This window comes from Salvelinus alpinus, chromosome 6, assembly GCF_045679555.1.
Source record: "Salvelinus alpinus chromosome 6, SLU_Salpinus.1, whole genome shotgun sequence".
NCBI classification, from domain to species: Eukaryota; Metazoa; Chordata; class Actinopteri; order Salmoniformes; family Salmonidae; genus Salvelinus; species Salvelinus alpinus.
The window spans coordinates 70,412,385-70,432,252 of NC_092091.1; the positions used below are offsets into that span (position 1 = coordinate 70,412,385).

General features: G+C 42.4%; 1 protein-coding gene across 1 annotated transcript; it reads left to right on the forward strand.

Moving 5' to 3' along the window:
• Positions 1–1,319: 1,319 nt before the first annotated feature.
• LOC139579232 (hydroperoxide isomerase ALOXE3-like) lies at positions 1,320–18,147 on the forward strand. The gene is made up of 15 exons (XM_071407707.1): positions 1,320–1,360; positions 2,783–2,941; positions 3,166–3,376; positions 4,192–4,273; positions 4,728–4,850; positions 6,986–7,089; positions 7,179–7,348; positions 7,496–7,639; positions 8,092–8,295; positions 8,553–8,639; positions 15,128–15,297; positions 16,433–16,554; positions 16,661–16,761; positions 16,903–17,073; positions 17,232–18,147. Exons 2-15 carry the CDS (start codon positions 2,804–2,806, stop codon positions 17,409–17,411), a joined length of 2,007 nt encoding a protein of 668 aa, XP_071263808.1. The 5' UTR covers positions 1,320–1,360; positions 2,783–2,803; the 3' UTR covers positions 17,412–18,147.
• Positions 18,148–19,868: the final 1,721 nt, after the last annotated feature.

Below are 19,868 nucleotides of genomic sequence, written 5' to 3' on the forward strand. Positions count from 1 at the left end.
AGGAATTTAACTTCCTTGAGACACCTCTCTGGTTTAGTGGAATGAAAAAAACGTTTTTGTGAGGAGTGGAATGAGGAAAGCAAGAAATCTAGACCATAGAAAGGTACAGTACACTCTGCCAAGTTGGTATGCAGTATGTGAAACTTCCTTCATGTTTGATAAGTCACTCTCACTTTGATGATAAGATCTTAACAAGCTGGCTTCATAAGCCTGACTGTGAATGAATAAAATAATGTTGTCATCAATCCAATACGAAGATGGTTATATTTGGAGCTGGTGTTCACCAAATGCCTCTATTTCTTTGGGTCCCTCTGGCCACAGAGAAGAACTGGTGCCTCATTTATAAACGTTGAGTATGTACAAAAAAATCATAAGAAATACCAAAACATGTGTTAGCCAGGTTTCATGCAAAAGCTGGCATTCATAAAAAGTGAACTTGACGTGAGAATACGCTTAGCTTTCCGCAAACTTTAGACTATGCATACGCACAGTTTCTAATGGTTGAAGTATTGCATTGCAAACTTTAGACTATGCATACGCACAGTTTCTAATGGTTGAAGTATTGCATTGCAAGCAAGCAAGTAGCTTAATAGTTTGTGAGATATGATGATACACTTATTAACTTACTAGGTTCATTTCAATGGAACTGTCTCATGTAGTATTTCCAGTTTTAGCAGGTGAGTGTGGGAGTCAGGTGTAGAAACTCACCTAGGTACATTCTCATTACTAAAAATTCTACACCCCCTTGTACTTCTTCACATTTTATTGTGTTACAAAGTGGGATTAAAATGGATTGAATTGTTATTTTTTGTCAACGATCAACACAACCTACTTTGAGGATTTCGAAAATCTCCCTGGTCTTTGTAGTTGAATCTGTGCTGGACATTCAATACTTGACTGAGGAACCTTACAGGTGTTGTGAGAATGAGGGACAGAGGAAGGGGTAGTCATTCAAAAATCATGTCATTATTTCACACAGAGTGAGTCCATATAACTTATTATGTGATTTGTTAAGCCAATTTTTACTTCTGAAATAATTTAGGCTTGCCTAAACAAAGCGGGTGAATACTTATGCAATGACTATATTTTAGTTTAAATTTGTATAGGTATTTTATTTTGTGTAGCTCAAAAACAATAAAATAGAATTCAATCTATTTCAATCCCACGTTGTAATGCAAAAAATGTGAAAAAAGTTCAAGGGGGGTGTTGACTTTCTATAGGCCCTTTTCTATAGGTACCTAGAACTGGTGTGTGTGGGAGTACGCTGTAGAAACTCCTCCAACCCCATCTAAATATAAATAGAGCTACGTAGCCAGTGATGTTTATCCAGCGCACAGTTAGTCTGATACGACACACCCAGGTAAGGGAAGCTTATTCATCATTTCTGTCAGTTAAATTCTGCACTGCCCTTTATGAGGATTTGAATGTGGTAGTTCCTTATGAACAGGACACAGGAGGCTGCTTGACACTACTTTTCTTTTTTGAGTTCAACCTTGGATGTAGAATAATTACATTGTAATTTGTTATATTGATTTGATTTTAAACATACTGTACATGTTATTTGGTACATACATGAACTAACATTTTTAATTTGTAAAAGACTAGGAATATTTGGGTCATTCAAATCTTTTGGGTAGTGTAACTTCACTATACTGTATCTTTTTGTTATCAACTAATTTAAACATTCTTTCATAAAGAGCACATGTTTTTTAATCATTTTTTATTAAGTTGAACATCTCAAGAGGTTATTAACAAAAAGAACTATAGTTTTCCTGTATATACACCCTCGTTATTGTTATTTTATTGTTGCTGTTTGTGTTTTTACTTTAGTTTATTTAGTAAATATTTTCTTAACTGCATTGTTGGTTAAGGTCTTGTAAATAAGAATTTCACGGTAAGGTCTACCTGTTGTATTCGGAGTGTGGAACAAATTAGATTTGAGGTACCTATTATATTACAAATAAAGTAACAGGGTTGACAAATTCATCTTAAATCAGCCATAAATCCATCCCCTCGTGACGGGGGAGTGGAAGCTTGTGTGAAACAGAGAAGGGCAATTGAAGGCAAGCTGCATGTTTTTTTTCCTTTTTTTTCTTCTATTTATCGTTACAAAAAATTATTCCTGTCTGACTATGGGTAACCAGGTTGACGTGCTATGCGCAACCCGCTCAGTTTCCCACCAAAAAACACGAGAAAATGGCCAAAAAGAGTAGAACCAGCTCACCTGCTTTCACACTTTGATTTGATTATTAGATGTTAAATGTTTCTTTAAAAAAATATATTTAAAAAGGAATAGTTTCACCATGTTAAGTTCACGTAACAGTATTGACCTTAAACTGAGGGACAGACATTTCATTAGATCAATCACTAATCACATAAAAAAAAATTATCATCTTCAGAAATGGCTGTCAAAGTAACAAATTAACTAGGGCTTTACAGTGATAGTGAAAATGAAGAAATGTGAGGGTTAAGTGGGTTAAATCTTCCCAGAAGTCACAGAGGGTGCACAAAGGGACATGTCAAAATGCAGAATTTTGGTACTTTTGAAATGATTTATTCACATGCAAAAACATATTTATTGAATTTTCCTAGTGGTCTGTATTAAATGTCACTTCATTTAATATAACAGGCTTTTCAAATCCAATACAATTTGTACTTAAACATGTTTTACTGTGGCAAACATTTGGTTGCAGTTGATCATCTCACATGGTTCTATTGAGTTAGCTTCGGCTAAGTTGTAATGCTGTATGTCTAATATGTTGTCTCGCTGTATCTGTATAAGTATTTGTCTTGTAGAATCATCATGATGAAGTACACAGTGAAAGTGTTTACTGGAGAAATTATGTTTGCCGGAACATGGAACAGTGTTTACGTTAAACTGGTCAGCACAAACGGAGAAAGTGAACGCACGTACATCCCTAAAACCGCCAGCCAAGGATCGGTAAGTTTTTTAAAAATGAAGTTGCGTTATGCCACATTCCATCTGGGTGTGGAAGTGAAACAAAGTATTAAACCTCCTGTACTGTCAGAAAGGCCAAATTAAAGCTACATTCTGGGATTTGAAAAACAACAAAACAAACAGGCTCAACTTAGTTGACATTGAGAGAACATTGTTTGTTTTCTGGGATCATTCTAACTGGGATCATGTCATCTATCTCTCTAAAGGTGATTGAGCACAATGTGTTCTGTCCCTTCTCCCTGGGCCATCTGGAGTTTGTGGTACTGGAAACAGAGCCATACTGCCTGCTCGGCTACATCAAAAATGACTGGTTCTGCTCTAAAGTAGTGGTGACCACACCAGAAGGAGACACGGCCAACTTCCCCTGTTACCACTGGATCTCAGGCTATGTGCCGCTGATGATCAGAGAGGGCACTGGTCAGTATGTTGATATATAGATCATTGTCTAGGTTAAGCTCTGAGTATACCTGCTGTGCCTATGACACACAGCTATAGGTCAGCTAGCTGAATGTCATTTGTAGTAAAATCATATTTTATTTGTCACGTGCCGAATACAACCGGTGTAGACCTTACCGTAAAATGCCTACTTAAAATGCCTAAGTCCTTAAGCAACAATGCAGAATTAAAAAAATTAAGTAAATATTTAGTAAATAAACTAGAGTAAATAACGCAATAAAATGACAATAACGAGGCTAAATACAAGGGGTACCGGTACCGAGTCAATGTGCAGGGGTACAGGCTAGTTAGGGTAATTGAGGTACTATGTACATGAAGGGTATGCGTAAAGTGCATAGATAATTACCAGAGAATAGCAGCAGCGTATGTGAGTCAATATGCAGGGGTAAGGGTTAGTCGAGGTAATTGAGGTACTACGTACATGAAGGGCAGGTGTAAAGATAACAGATAATAACCAGAGAATAGCAGCAGCGTATGTGAGTCAATATGCAGGGGTAAAGGTTAGTTGAGGTAATTGAGGTACTACGTACATGAAGGGCAGGTGTAAAGATAACAGATAATAGCCAGAGAATAGCAGCAGCATATGTGAATGTATTAATATGAATAAAGAGGGGTTCATTGAAAAAAGTCTGGGTAGTCATAGTTTATTTTGAAGTGTGTATGAAAGGGTCCATATTTATGGAATAATGGTCGATATACACAGTGGATTTCTTAAGATATTGACCAATACATAAAAACATGAAAATTATCAACATTTCTGGTCTTTTGTATACAAGGTAAGCTAATATTCAATGAGACCTACCGAAGGGCCATAGAGGAGAGAAAGAAGGAGCTGCAGAGTCGCTGTGAGGTGTACCGGTGAGCTTTGTGGAAACATTACTAAAGATACAGTAGCTAATTTAAACAACATCCAAATAAAAACATAACTCTTACACACAGATAAATTGATGTGCAATTGGAATAAAAGAGGCAGGTGGCTTAGCCATTAAGAGCGCTGGGCCAGCACCGACTAGGTTAATAATCTGTTGTTATGCACTTGAGCAAGGCACTTAACCCTAATTGCTCTGGATAAGTGTCTGCTTAACAACATAATTTTTATATAAGCCCCCTCCCTTTTTGCATGGTTTAGGCCTGGGTTCAAATACTATTGGAAATCTTTCAAATACTTTGAGCATTTAGTTTAGCCTGCCTGGAGTAGCAGGTGGGCGGGGTTTGCACTTAAAATAATCAACCCAGGTCTGGTATGGTAGTGTGTAATAGTGAATGACAGGGTGTGTATCCCGTCTTGATTTACCGTGTCTATTCCCTTCAGCTGGAGTATATATGCCGAGGGTCTACCCCAAATAATGAAAGTTGCCAGCGCTTCTGGTCTCCCTGCTGAGGTCCGCTTCTCTTTCACCAAGGACTTGGAGATGAAGTTCACAGCAGCCAAAGTGTAAGTTAGAGCACTGGTTCTCAACCTTTTTTGCTTACTGTACCCCAATCCCAGTTAGCTCTGTGTGGAGTACACCTGAAGTACCCCCTTCGTGTGAATTTCACCTTTTGGCCTATTTTCTTATGGGTCTTCCCAAGTACAGACCAAGAACCCCCAGGGGTACATGGATCCCAGGTTGAGAACCATGAGGCAACACCAGGAAATGCATTCGATCTGTCATTATCTATGTTGGCATGTCCCCAACATACCTGTGAAAATATTTCCTTTAAAAAATATACATCTAACAAGCCATTCAGCCATTTAGCAGAAATTGTATATATGTTATATACACTCAACAAAAACATAAACATAACGTAAAGTGTTTCATGAGCTGAAATAAAAGATACCAGAAATTGTCCATACGCACAAAAAGCTTATTTCTCTCAGATTTTGTGCACGAATTTGCTTACATCCCTGTTAGTGAGCATTTCTCTTTTGGCAAGATAATCCATCCACCTGACAAGTGTGGCATATCAAGAAGCTGATTAAACAGCATGATCATTACACAGGTGCACCTGTGGCATTTGTCAAAAAACACAATGCCAAAATGTCTGAAGTTTTGAGTGAGTGTGCATTTGGTCTGCTGACTGCAAGAATGTCCACCAGAGCAGTTGTCAGAAGAATTGAATGTTCACTTCTCTACCATAAGTCGCCTCCAACGTCGTTTTAGAGAATCTGGCAGTACGTCCAACCGGCTTCATAACCGCAGACCAAGTGTAACCGCGCCAGCCCAGGACCTTCTTCACCTGCGGGATCGTCTGAGAACAGCCACCCGGACTGCTGATGAAACTATGGGTTTGCACAACCGAAGAATTTCTGCACAAACTGTCAGACACCTTCTCAGGAAAGCTCATCTGCGTGCTCGTCGTCCTCACTAGAATCTTGACCTGACTGCAGTTTGGCGTCATAACCGACTTCAGTGGGGAAATGCTCACCTTCGATGGCCACTGGCACGCTGGAGAAGTGTGCTCGTTGCTTTGCGGATGAATCCCAGTTGGTGTCGTGTGGGCGAGCGGTTTGCTGATATCAACATTGTGAACAGTGTGCCCCATGGTGGCGGTGGGGTAATGGTATGGGGAGGAATAAGCTACGGACAAAGAACCAAATTGCATTTTATCGATGGCAATTTGAATGCACAGAGATAACGTGATGAGAGCCTGAGGCCCATTGTCGTGCCATTTATCCTCCGCCATCACCTTATTTTTCAGCATGATAATGCATGTCGCAAGGATCTGTACAAAATTCCTGGAAGCTGAAAATGTCCCAGTTCTTCCATGGCCTGCATGCTCACCAGACATGTCACCCATTGAGCATGTTTGGGATGCTCTGGACCAACATGTACGACAGCGCTTTCCAGCCAATATCTAGCAACTTCGCACAGCCATTGAAGAGGAGTGGGACAACATTCCACAGGCAACGATCAATAGCTTGATTAACTCTATGCGATGGAGATGTGTCGCACTACCTGAGGCAAATGGTAGTCACACCAGATACTGACTGGTTTTCTGATCCACGCCCCTACCTTTTTTTTGGTATCTTTGTCCAACAGATGCAAATCTGTATTCCCAGTCATGTAAAATCCAAAATGTATTTATTTAAATTGACTGACATCAATTGACTCTTTGAAATTGTTGCATGTTGCGTTTACATTTTTGTTCAATGTATGTTATACTGTATATGTTATGTATATGTTATATATTTATTTATTACATAAATATAATAAATGAATACATGCCATTTAGCAGACACTTTTAGCAAAAGAAACATACAGTGCGTTTATGCTTTTTTCACATAGGGTGGCCCCAGCAGGAATCAAACCCACTATCATTGTAGCCATGTTCTACCAACTGGCCACACAGGACTATAGGAACACATTTAACCCAAAGAGCAGACATTTATCAAATTGCGATTGACACATATTCAATATATGTGGCCTGTGCATGAATCAACCACCCAAGGGGGAGGATGAAGAGTAAGGGACCCAACACAGACACCTGGGGGACACTCTGGTGGTGTTAAAACCATTCTCTAACCAAATGCACCATCCAACGAAGTCTTTTGCATGTTGAAGTTCATTTCCTTCTCTGTCCCGGCAGATGGGTGAAGCTGAAACTAGCAGGACTGTCCACCAACAAGGAACAATGGAAGAGCCTAGATGAGCTCAGTCAAGTCTTCAATAGCCACACGACTGATGTTTATGGTAAGGTCTGGTCAGTAGTGTCTGTCTTGAATAAGTCATGGATTCAAATGGTTTACTCATTATTATTTGATTATTTTGTTATCTATTAGACTATGTCAAAAAGAACTGGAAGGAGGATGAGTTTTTCGGGTATCAGCTTCTGAACGGCATCAACCCCATGATGATCCATCGCTGCTCCAAGCTTCCAGAGAACTTCCCCGTCACAGAAGACATGGTGAAGGCTTCCCTTTTTGGAAAAAGCCTTGAGGAGGAAATTCAGGTTTGTTACTCATCGTTCTGTTATTGCTCTAGTGGTTTCTTCCTCAGTAATTTGTGTGTAGTACATTACATTGTGTCAGTAGCCTACATAATTATTTGGTATGGTGTTGATGGTGTTCCTAACTCATTCGTGTCCTAACCTAAACAGAAAGGTAACATCTTTCTGGTTGACTACAAGCGCCTGCATGGAGTGACTGCAAACGTGATCAATGGGAAACAGCACTTCTTGGCTGCTCCTCTCTGCTTCCTCTACATGACTCCAGAAGATAAGCTCATGCCCATCGCAATCCAGGTACATCTCACATGAGAGTGAAATGTAGAGTTCTGAACTCCACATTGAAGAAGCTCAACAGAACATTTGCCACTGGGGATGCTCTTGAGCCAAAAGGGGTCCCCTAAATGGACAGAAATATTGCCCAGAAATGACCTATTTGACCAGAAAGCAAAAACCATGAGCAAAAGCATATACTGATTTTGTGTTATCACGAGTAAAACATTTGATTAATGTTAGCCACATTTTTAAGTAAACAATTAACAATTCAACCTATGAATGTCTTTAAATTAATTATAGTGACAATATACGCATTCTCAATTAAGGAATATTGTGTGTGTATATTGTCACTATCATTAATTTAAAGACATACATAAGATGAACTGTTAATTGCTTACTTAACTTTGTCTTGAGTGTTGTCTGAATGGTACATGATATAACATTAACCATGATTGTTCCATTTCCTTTTACAGCTGAAGCAGGATCCTGGAAAAGACAACCCCATCTTCCTTCCTACTGACTCTAAGTATGACTGGCTCCTGGCCAAGATCTTTGTGAGGAACGCTGACTTCGCTGAACATGAGCTGAACTTTCACTTGCTGAGGACTCACCTGCTGGCTGAGGTGTTTGCCGTGTCGACACTGCGTAACCTACCAATGGTGCATCCCATCTACAAGGTACCTACCTGGTGCTCTGTTTGCAGACAGTATGTTTTCAACTGTTATTAAACAATATCTGTGTAAGTTATTTTCCAATCAACTGAATATGTATAACATGATAATTCAAGAGAAACCTTAGGAATTCGAAAAATATCTATACAAAATGCATGTATTTTCTTTTAATAATTGAAAGTTGGAGTAGATTGTAGTACAGTAAAATACATAGCTTCTTTAGTTGTGCATTTAATGTATGATTGTTCCATCTTTCTCCATAGCTCCTGATCTCTCACTTCCGCTACACTCTGCAGAGCAACACTCTGGCTAGAAAGGCCCTCATATCAGAGAAGGGGGTGATCACAGAGGTACTGCCTATCCCATTCTTATATTGTTGTGTTCTATAATACGCTAAGACTTATGGAATGTCACAATGCTAGTGGATACTGATACCAGTATTTCGCAGACCACATGAGTCGCTCGCCAAATAGTTTTCCACCGCAAATTGTCAAAAACAAATCTCACAAGTCTTAGACACCATCTAATCAATGCAACATTATTCCACCCCTGGTTCGCCACTATTGGCTTAAAAAGCGAAACCTCACACAATATCTGCTAATTAATTTCCACAATATTGCTCCCGTCTGTTTGTGTGATGCGTGCGTTTGTCTAACATTCCGTCCGTGTGTAACCAGTTGTGATAACCGTATTGTGGGTTCACAAAAATACTTTCCCAAAAACCTTCTTAATTAAATGTTAAATGCAAAGTAGGCTTACTGGCAGAAGCATTCCACATAAGTATAGAATTTGTATCTATTATGTGTTATTTGCTAACTTTAAAAAACATGAGCTGGCACACACTCAGAAAAATGTGTTTGTGTGGAGGTGCTGACTAACAGCAAATAAACTATAAACTATCAAAATAAAGAGTGTCGCACACTCCATATATAAACTCCCAGTCATTTAATGGGTATTTACCAACGTTTCGGCATCCCTGTACCTTCTTCATGGTAATGTCATGAATACTTGAACCAGGTTATGTAGACAAACAGTGTAATTAGTGCAACCAATGACAATAGTGAAGGGAGTGTCATAATGATTTAGTTAATTTGAATTAATTAGTGAAACTGTTAAAAAACAATAGTTTGTGGCATGTTAAATATATTAGGTTATTATCATATAGAAACAGAATTGAATATTGTACATAATATTAGCATCAACATACATTGTTTAATTGTTTTGTATTTCATTTCATTTGTTACATGTAATCTTTAGTTCAATCTTAATGCATAATAAGCATCAACAGTGGGAACATATTAGGTGTGCGCTAATAAGCTGTAGAAAGAATATATACATTTTTAAGACTTATTCATAAAAGAAAGAATTGTTCATAAGAAGGGCCTGAGATCAAAGTCAATATTCAGACCACTACGGGTCAATGTTTTTAGATAGAATATCCAGTAAGCCTCCCTTTGTGGTAGTAGGACCTCAATGTCACCTCCTCTCCTTGGTAGAGCAACATGCTCAATGCCTGTGTATTTGAGGGAGGAGATTATATATATCATTTAAAAAAAAACATATTTAACCCCTTATTGGCACAAACTACCTCCATACTTCCATTACTTCTGTTTGTATGGTTTATCTTCAGACGAGTCCCGTAGAGTTAAACAGAGAACACCATCGTGTTCGTGAGAGTCTCCCCTTTCCATAGCGACCCAAATGGTTAGAACGCTACAGACAGAAGTTGGCTGAGTCCTGTGACACTTGAAGTGGTCAAAGAGCAAAACGGAGAAGAACACCATCGTGAGAGTCTCCCCTTTCCATTATAGTTTCTGAACCAAATAAAATGGTGAAAACAACATGATTTGGGAATAAAAACAATTAAATAGCATTTTTTAGGGGGGGAAATCACCGATTTTATAGGGCCACCCTTAGCGCTGTTTATTAACCATTATTTTACGAGGTATATTAATAAAAACAGCGCACTATCTTCTCTTGTACACTGAGGACCTGGGGAAGAGTTGCAGGGGAGAGGAGAAGAATGTGCCTATTTGGAAGCTAGAGAGAAATGTGTAGCTTGTGGCGTTTCATTTTTTAAATGTAGCTTTCATACTAGAAAAGGTTGGAGACCTCTGAGTTAGCACTAGCAGTGCATTCAAAAGTCTAGGGAAAGAGCACGGCATTTCGAAAAAATATGCACAGATTTGGAATCCCCCTGCATTCCCCATACTTTTGAATGCACGGCTAACTGATACAATTCATTTTCACTATCATTGCTACGTTCTCCAAACATTCTAGCCAAATTATTTTGGATTTGCTAAATTACCAGCTAGCATATTTAAAAACTGTTTGGATGAAACAACAACACTAGGTAAATCTAAAATAAGGCGTTCTGAACACTACGATTATACAATTTTAACATTGGGGTACCTCTCACATTTGACGAATCAGTCAAGCCAAATCGTAATGAGCTGGTTATCGTTATGAGACGTACACCTAGCGACACATACCTCAGTAGAGTGATTCAATCATCAGGCTGAACTCTGTCACGTTTGTAGTGTTGTGATACATTTCTGTGAATCTCTCAGCCGTAAAATGTTTATTAATAGCCCCACCGTTCCAGGCCGATCTCCCCACCGCCCTGCCCGCCGGAGCTCACCAGCCAAAGGCCTTCCATCTCTCTCTGTGTCTCTTTCTCCGGCTACCCTCCCCCACCTCAGGTCCCTTTCTATCTACCAGTGTCTACCTTTCTCACAGGTCTCGCTGCCACCACTGCAGCGTCTCACCTTCTTTCACCTCAATGACCTCTCACATCCCTACCTACTCAGCCAGTTACAGTTGCCGCCCTTCAAGGTGCGATGCTGTCCCAGTTCAGTAAACCGACTGCCTCTTTGATCCAGTCATCACAGCAAAGCCCCGCCCTCCGGCCAACCACTCCGTGTCTATGGCCACCCCGGCTCATTCTCCACCCACTCCCTGATCCTCAATCCGCCTCCAGTCTCTTCCTCTCTCTGCCAGCAGATCGTACAAGGTGCAGACGTTAATCTTGCCGCTCTCCTCACTCCTTCTACCGCACAGGCCTTACTCCGCATCTTCGACTGCAGCCTCTTCCAGGTGCCCCTATGCTCCAATGACCCACACCAATCCAGGGTTTCACTGTCCCAGAATTGTTCTTGGCTATCTCCCATTACATAGATGTCATCTGCTCAGAACATCCTTCTCGCCACCAAGAGTTGGACGACTACCAATCCATCATCACGGATCCGGCTGTCCGTTTCGGTGGTACAACCTTTTACGACTACCATCGCCGGTTCTCAGAAGCCGCTGCCTCCAGGCTCCTGCAGTGGAACATCGTGACGTACTGGGACGCCCTCGACGTTGAGCTCCACTGTCGCATCTTCGCCGGCAAAGTGTCCCTCGCCTGCGACCTCTGTGGTTGCCCATCCCACCCTGCCACCCTCCCACCCTGCCACATGCTCCCTGTCTGCCCCTCTGAAGTGTCATCTGCCCTGCCTCTGCTCGCTGTTCCGCCCTACTCTTCCTCCTTCTACACAACGTTCTGCCTTTGCCGTGTTCTGCGGGAGGAAGGACCACCGTGGTCATCTTGTAATCTTCTCCGAAGTTAGCATAATCTGCAGCAATTTCAGTACCTACGGCTGCAGAACTTCGTCATGCAAGTTCCTGCACATTCTGTAGTGGCGCCCGCACCTCCTGCCCTCAATCCCACTCCTCCTTCTACTGATAAATGACTGTTGGTCAATCTTGCCACCTCCATCAACGTCACCACCCCCAACAACGTCACCACCAGGGCTGCGGACTTGGACTTTCACCCTGACCCCTCATTTGTACGATATTTGCTTGATGGACTGAAAAGAATACAATTCTCTACTCCTTGCACTCCTCACTTCTGCTCCAACCTCCTCGCCAAGAAGGTGAAGCAGGGGTTTATGATTGGCCCCTTCTCATCCCCGCTATTCTCCACCTAACGAATCACTCCCCTCGGAATTGCCACCCGAATGTATTCAAGCAAGAAGCGTATCATCATCGATCTTTCCGCCCCCCATGAATCTTCAGTCAACAGCCTCATCCTGAGTCCTGACTTCACCTTGCAGTACGCCACGGTCAACCATGCCATGACTCTCATTAAACTTTCTGGCAGTGGAACCTTGCTTGCCAAAGCCGACATAATATCTACCTTCAAGGTGGAGCCCCTCTATCCCAACACCTGGAATCTCTTCGGTGTCTGCTGGGAGGGGCGGTATTATTTCTGTCCGCCTAACTTTTGAATGCAAGAGCAGCCCTCAAATATTCAACACCTTAGCCTGAAGCCCTGTGTTGGATCTTGCTAAATGTCAACATGTTTCCTTTTATGTTCTCTATCTCCTCGACAGTTTCCTCACTATTGGCACCACTTCATCCTCTCCCTCCCTGAGCCTTTCCACCCTTGTTTCCACCTTCATTCTCCTTGGCGTACCACTCTGAGTAGAAGACGGAAGGCCCCTCTACTCGCCTCAAATTCCCCAGCATCATACTGGACAAAGTCTTATTTCAGGTCTCCCTGCCTCTCAACAAACTTCAGTGCATTTCCTTCCTCCTGTCCAATTACTTGGAATCTCCCCACTGCACTAAATGTCAGCTGCTTTTATTGCTGGGCCATCTAAATTATGCCATCAGGATCATCCCTTCCTGTCCCACTCACAGAGCTCAGGCCTTGGCACCTTCTCAGTCATTGGAACAGCATCACCTTTTTCTATGATGACTGTCTCTTGTCCAGAAGACTTACGTAGTTCATTGATGCTGCCCCTTCCATTGGGTACAGGAATTTCTATAGTGGTTGCTTCCTCTCCTGCAGCCCCCTCCTACGCCCTGTTCGAGTTGTAGCCAATTGCCGTAGCTGCTTCTCATCCATTCCGACAACCTTCCATGGTACACATCATTAACAAGGGCCGTTCTGACTACCTCCCTATCATGAGTTTCCCAAGACGTCTAATTTGGCTATCCGTCACCCATCAGTTCCTTCTCAGGTGCACATGTACCCGACCAATGTAACTAAATCACTGATTCTCTGTCCCGCCTCCAATTTCAGTTTTTCAGGTGCTTGGCCCTGTATGCAGAACCCCTACCAACCCCAGTCCCTCCAACCTTCCCGTAAAACATCCACTCATTTGCCTCATCTCTCAGCCATGCCATCCTATCAGCTGTTGCACAAAGTACACTGTCCTCTTACTGGACAGCCAGGAGATTCTTCCAGCGTTTCCATACAATATATTACCTTCCTTTTCCCTCCAACAACTTGGTCACCATGTCTTCCTTCATCACCCATGCCAGCTCATCCCTCTCCATGCGGACATCATCCATCCGGATATACTTGGCCGGGATCAACTTCTTTCTCAAGTTGCTTACTGGGTCTTCATGTTCCTCCTCTCACCTGCAAGTCTCCCTTCTCAAGGGCCTCCAACGCACCAAAGTCCACCAACCCCCTCGCCACCAGCCCATCACCTTCGATATCCTGTCTGCCTGCATCCAGACGCTGTGGCCTGGTTACATCTCCATCACAGTTTCTTCCACACTAGAATCAATGTTTCCTTTGTCATTTTTGGGATTCCTGCAATGTTCAGAGTTTACATCTGTTATCTACAACCCTTCTTGTCATCTCAGCGTGTCAAATGTCACCATCATCGAAAGATTCCCCCATCAAACACAGAGAAACCAATCAGTTTGGCAGAACCACACCAATCTATCTGTTCCGACTACCATCAGCCCTTACGAATCACTCACCTACTTCCTGCAGCTCAGACAATCTCAACATGCCTTTCCATCCGATCCACTATTTATCTCAGATTCTGATCCCATCGCCAATTGTTACATTCCCATCTGAGACAAATACTATCCCTGTCCGGCTATCCTGCTGATCAATTCTCCAGACACTCCTTCCGCATCGGAGCCACTTCCATGGCATCTAAGACAACACTGTACAGCTCCTCTCAAGCCTATCATTCCTACATCTGTTCTGACAACAACAATAAAAGACAACCCACAACATGCTCACTCATCTCTCAGAACCTGCATTAACTCTGGCACAGTCCTCCAGTTTATGCCTCATTTCATGGACACCGTCAATCTCATGCACCGTATCGTACCCAACCAGCCAAAAGACAAATGGCTCCCCAGCTGAGCCTGGTTCCTCAAGGTTTTCTTCCTTCTTTCCCTTGCCACTGTCGCTTCTGCTTGCTCTCCTGGGGTCTGTTGGCTCACTCACAGGCATCTTGTCCATATGCCTGTACTACCTCAGCTATATCGCCAACCATTCAGCAACTGCAGTCCACAACAGCTCACTTTTTATCCAGGATCGGACTAACTTTGATTTTTCTTTTTGGAGATTTCCTTCACCACAGCAGCCTAACTACCATGACCTGACGGTGATGTCTACCTGAGACTCCAAGCCAAACCCTACAGAATCAAACCCTCCGGATCCTTCACCTGCAGCCCTTAGCTTCCTCCAGTCCATTCTCATTTCCCAACTGAATCCTCATTCTCACATCCATTTCCTAAAATATTCTAAACCCATTTTCATGTCTGGTACTTAAACTCGTGAAATGGAAGTTTTACAGTGTCTGATTTGCTGGCATTAGATTAGCACAACTAACACCGAAGATAAGGCAGAATGTCCGAAATTATCGGGATGCCGTAGAGCGCCCAGGAGCCAGTTAACAAATATAAATCCCAGGAAAGTGGGCTGCGATGTAATGCCCCCCAGGCAATATCAGAAATTCTCATCGGGAGCCCACAGACAGAAATTGCTTGTAGTGTCTATCCGCCCTAAAAAAGTTAACTATCCCATTAACCCATCTTGAAGAATGCCGGTATTGGAGGTCCAGGGATGATTGAGTTCCTGAAGAAAGCGATGGCCTCGTTGACCTACAGCTCCCTCTGTATGCCGGAAGACATCACTGAACGTGGTCTGTCATCAATCCCCAACTTCTTCTACAGGGATGATGGACTCAGGCTGTGGGACATCATCCACAGGTAATGTTTGTATAGGCCTATAGATGTTTAGGCTGCAAAAAAGGCCAGATCTGTGCAAAGAAATGTTGTAAACCTCATTTGGCAGCATGATTGGATTTGAACATTATATATTCATGCAACTACATTTTTGCATTATTCTGTTTATTAAACTCCAGTCTACTCCTCCCCCCCCAAATTATATCATGCTGCTGGATTATTGTGAGTTTTATGGACAAACCATTTCTGCATGGACCTTTCTTTTTGCACAGGGCCATTGTCATGCTGAAACAGGAAAGGGCCTTCCCCAAGCTGTTGTCACAAAGTTGGAAGCACAGAATCGTAGAATGTCATTGTATGCTGTAGCATTAAGATTTCCCTTCACTGGAACTAAGGGGTCTAGCCCGAACAATGAAATTATCCCAGGCCATTATTCCTCATCCACCAAACTTTACAGTTTGCACTATACATTGGGGCAGGTAGTGTTCTCCTTGCATCTGCCAAACCCAGATTCGTCCAACTGACTGCCAGATGGTGAAGCGTGATTATTCACTCCAGAGAACGTGTTTCCACTGCTCCAGAGTCCAATGCTTTACACCACTCCAAGCGACGCTTGGAATTGTGCATGGTGATCTTAGGCTTGTGAGTGTGTGGCTGCATGGCCATGGAAACCAATTTCATGAAGCTCCCGACGAACAGTTCTTCTGCTGACGTTGCTTCCAGAGGCAGTTTAGAACTCGGTAGTGAGTGTTGCAACCAGCACTATGCGGTCCCATTCTGTGAGCTTATGTTGCCTATCACTTCGTGGCTAAGCCGATGTTGCTCCTAGATGTTTCCACTTCACAATAACAGCACTTACAGTTGACCGGGGCAGCTCTAGCAGTGCCGAAATTTGACCAACTGACTTGTTGGAAAGGTGGCATCCTATGACGGTGCCAATTTGAAAGTCAGTGAGCTCTTCAGTAAGGCTATTCTACTGCTATGGAGATTGTGTTGCTGTGTGCCCGATTGTATACACCTGTCAGCAACGGGTGTCGCTGAAACAGCCGAATCCACTAATTTGAAGGGTGTCCACATACTTCTGTGTGTATATGTAGTGTATCTGTGCTCCTTTGCTATGTTGTCATAGTGTTTGTCTAATGCCTGATGTTGTGTATAGGTTTGTTAAGAAAGTGATTTGTTACTACTACACCTGTGACTCAGACGTCCAGAATGACTCTGAACTGCAGAACTGGATCAAGGATATCTTCTTCTATGGGTTCCTGTCCGAAACCAGCACAGGTTACACTTTTCTCATTTAACACAAAATGCAACCTATTCCCTATTTAATGCACTACTTTTGACCAGTGCACTGATCATCTTGGCATACTGTATCTTCTCTGTGCAGGAATCCCTCAGTCTTTCAGTTTGGTGACAGAGCTGGTCAAGTTTATCACCATGGTGATCTTTACAGTGTCTGTCCAACATGCTGCAGTCAACAGTGGACAGGTAATGAACTTTGAAACATGTCAAAAACCTGTGTGCATTATCCTCCGCTGTTATTCAAAATGTGATGTTAGTATTAGTGTTTCTGGTGTATTATATTGGAAAAGCTAAGTGGTTTGATATATTTCGCCATTGTCATTCCAGTTTGATTTTGGCGGCTGGATGCCCAACTCCCCCATCGCTCTGCAACGTCCACCTCCCACCACTAAGGGGCAGTGTACTGAGAGCACCATGCTGAAGACCTTCCCTGACATCAATACCACCGCCCATGGTATGGTCACAGCGTACCTTCTGAGCAAGCAGCCCACTGACTTTGTGAGTATATGAGAGAAACTGAATTGAGTAAATCCTATGACGCTGAAACATTTCATGACAATCCCAATCAAATCGTTTCCTTAGTAGTCATAATTAGTATATCAGTGGTTCATGAAACAACAGTTTCCATGTTATTTCATCAACTCTTGCCTACTTAGGTCGCTCTTGGAAATGGCTATCAGGATCTCTTCAGCGAGAAGGCCCCTCTGCAACTGATTCACAAATTTCAAGATGAGCTGAAGAAATACAACGTTGAAATCCAACACAGGAATGTCCCTTTGCCCTTGCCGTACACCTACCTGAGTCCCAACAATGTGGAGAACAGTGTGGCCCTGTAATGAGTCAGGGCTGTGTTTATTAGGCCCCAAATGGAAGGAAACACACTGATACAGGGAGACTACCTTGTTTTCCGTTGAAACATGTTTTAAAGCATTTATCTTATGGTACGACCTAGGAAGTTTACTCAATTGAGGTTCAGCCCACTTTTTCTTATTTTTAATAGCACCATAGCCACATAACCAGAGCTGGCCATGCAGTCAAGATGAGAAGTTAAATGTTTCTACTTCTGTTTTGTATGCCACTAGATGATCCCTTTTATCTAAGTATTTTAGTTGGGTTCTTGTATAACTGAAATGTTTGTGCCTTGGCTCCCTTCCTGTTAACGGTTAATTGCAAAACCTAATCTTGCATGCAAAACAGAAAGCTACTGTAGCTGCTCCCCGTGGCCTTCCATTTTCCAGCTAACCAGCAGGAGGTGGGGTGTATGGTTTCCATAGAGACAGGTGACCTTAAGGAGAACTTCTTTCAGCTACCTGCCTCCCTCTAAAAGGGGAGTGTTGAGAGTAAACTACCAAATGGACAACACCTACAGACGTGACTTCCCATAGTGCCTTGCTGCTGAGAGCAAGCTGCAAGTGACGTTCCTGATTTATTAGCAGTGTAGCTTAAATTGAACCCACTCAATAAATGTGTGGTAGCCAGAAGAATACTACTGTCCATACAGAGAGAGATTATAACTTTAACTTTGCTTTGTAACTTTTTGATTCCATGGAATAAAGTCTTAGTTAATCTTCATCCTTGTCTCTTTCAGTGTTCATTGTCCATGTGGCCCAAGCCGCTGTTCTGTTCAACTGGTTGACTCTTACATACCGGAGCCTTATACTGAGTAGCAAACAAGGATAGAATGGTAAAGATGGTGAAACGTGTATATATCCACCAGACTGTAGTGGTTAATACCTTTCAGTAGTCAGTCAATCTTCATGTTACACTGATTCAGCTATGGAGATGACCTGTAATGTGATTGATTATCCTCCCATGAACTGGGTTATGGCTTAGGATATTGAATAGGGGACAATTCTTTAACCAACCTTTACTAGGCGATACTTAATTCTCGACTTGGAAGGCACCAGTGTCTTTTCTAAACTTCCATGGTCAAGACCGGTGGGTGTCCGCCCTATAGACGGTCCACCCCGTGCAGCATGAGTGTGACTCAGAAATAAAGTGTCGCTTTGAATGACACCCACCTGTATCGATCAATGAGGAGATCAGACCTCAAAGGTGGCGGCATATACACTGAACAAAAATATAATCGCAACATTTGAAGTGTTGGTCCCATGTGTCATGAGCTGAAATAAAAGATCCCAGAAATTGTCCATATGAACAAAAAGCTCTCTATCAAATTTTGTGCACACTTTGTTTACATTCCTGTTAGTGAGCATTTCTCCTTTGCCAAGGTAATCCATCCAACTGACAGGTGTACCATATCAAGAAGCTGATTAAACAGCATGCTCATTACACAGGTGCACCTTGTGCTGGGGACAATAAAAGGCCACTTTAAATGTGCAGTTTTGTCACAACACAATGCCACTGATGTCTCAAGTTGAGGGAGCGCGCAATTGGCATGCTGACTGCAAGAATGTCCACCAGAGTTGTTGCCAGAGAATAACTGAATGTTAATTTCTCAACCATAAGCCACCTTCAACATAGTTATTGAGAATTTTGCAATTCATCCAACCGGCCTCACAGCCGCCATTACCAGGTGTATGGCGTCGTGTGGGCTAGCGGTTTGCTGATGTCAACGTTGTGACCAGAGTGCCCCATGGTGGAGGTGGGGTTCTGGTATGGGCAGGCATAAGCTATGGACAACGAACACAATTGTATTTTATCAATGGCAATTTGAATGCTCAGAGATACCGTGGCGAGATCCTAAGGCCCATTGTTGTGCCATTCATCCGCCGCCATCACCTCATGTTTCAGCATGATAATGCACGGCCCCATGTCGCAAGGATCTGTACACAACTCCTGGAAGCTGAAAATATCCCAGTTGTTCCATGACCTGCATACTCACCAGACATGTCACCCATTGAGCATGTTTGAGATGCTCTGGATTGACGTTTACGACAGCGTGTTCCACATCCTGCCAATATCCAGCAACTTCGCACAGCCATTGAAAAGAAGTGAGACAATATTCCACAGGCCACAATCAACAGCCTGATCAACTCTATGCAAAGGTGATGTGTGGCGCTGCATGAGGCAAATGGTGGTCACACCAGATACTGACAGTATTTTTTTATCCACTCCTCTACCTTTTTCTTAAGGTATCTTTGACCAAAAGATGCATATCTGTATTCCCAGTCATGTGAAAGCCATAGATTAGGGCCTAATACATTTATTTTTTCAATTGATTGATTTCCTTATATGAACTGTAAGTCAGTTAAATCTTTGAAATTGTTACATGTTGCATTTATATATACAGCATATATTTTGGGGTATATTTTGTACATAATCACCATTTA

What these genes read in the sequence shown, in the direction of transcription:
- LOC139579232 (XM_071407707.1), top strand. Translation starts at nt 2,804, where the DNA reads ATGATGAAGTACACAGTGAAAGTGTTTACTGGAGAAATTATGTTTGCC. An exon ending in TGGTGCATCCCATCTACAAG is followed by an intron (nt 8,296 to 8,552) that starts GTACCTACCTGG and finishes CTTTCTCCATAG; the next exon opens with CTCCTGATCTCTCACTTCCG. An exon ending in CCTGTCCGAAACCAGCACAG is followed by an intron (nt 16,555 to 16,660) that starts GTTACACTTTTC and finishes TTCTCTGTGCAG; the next exon opens with GAATCCCTCAGTCTTTCAGT.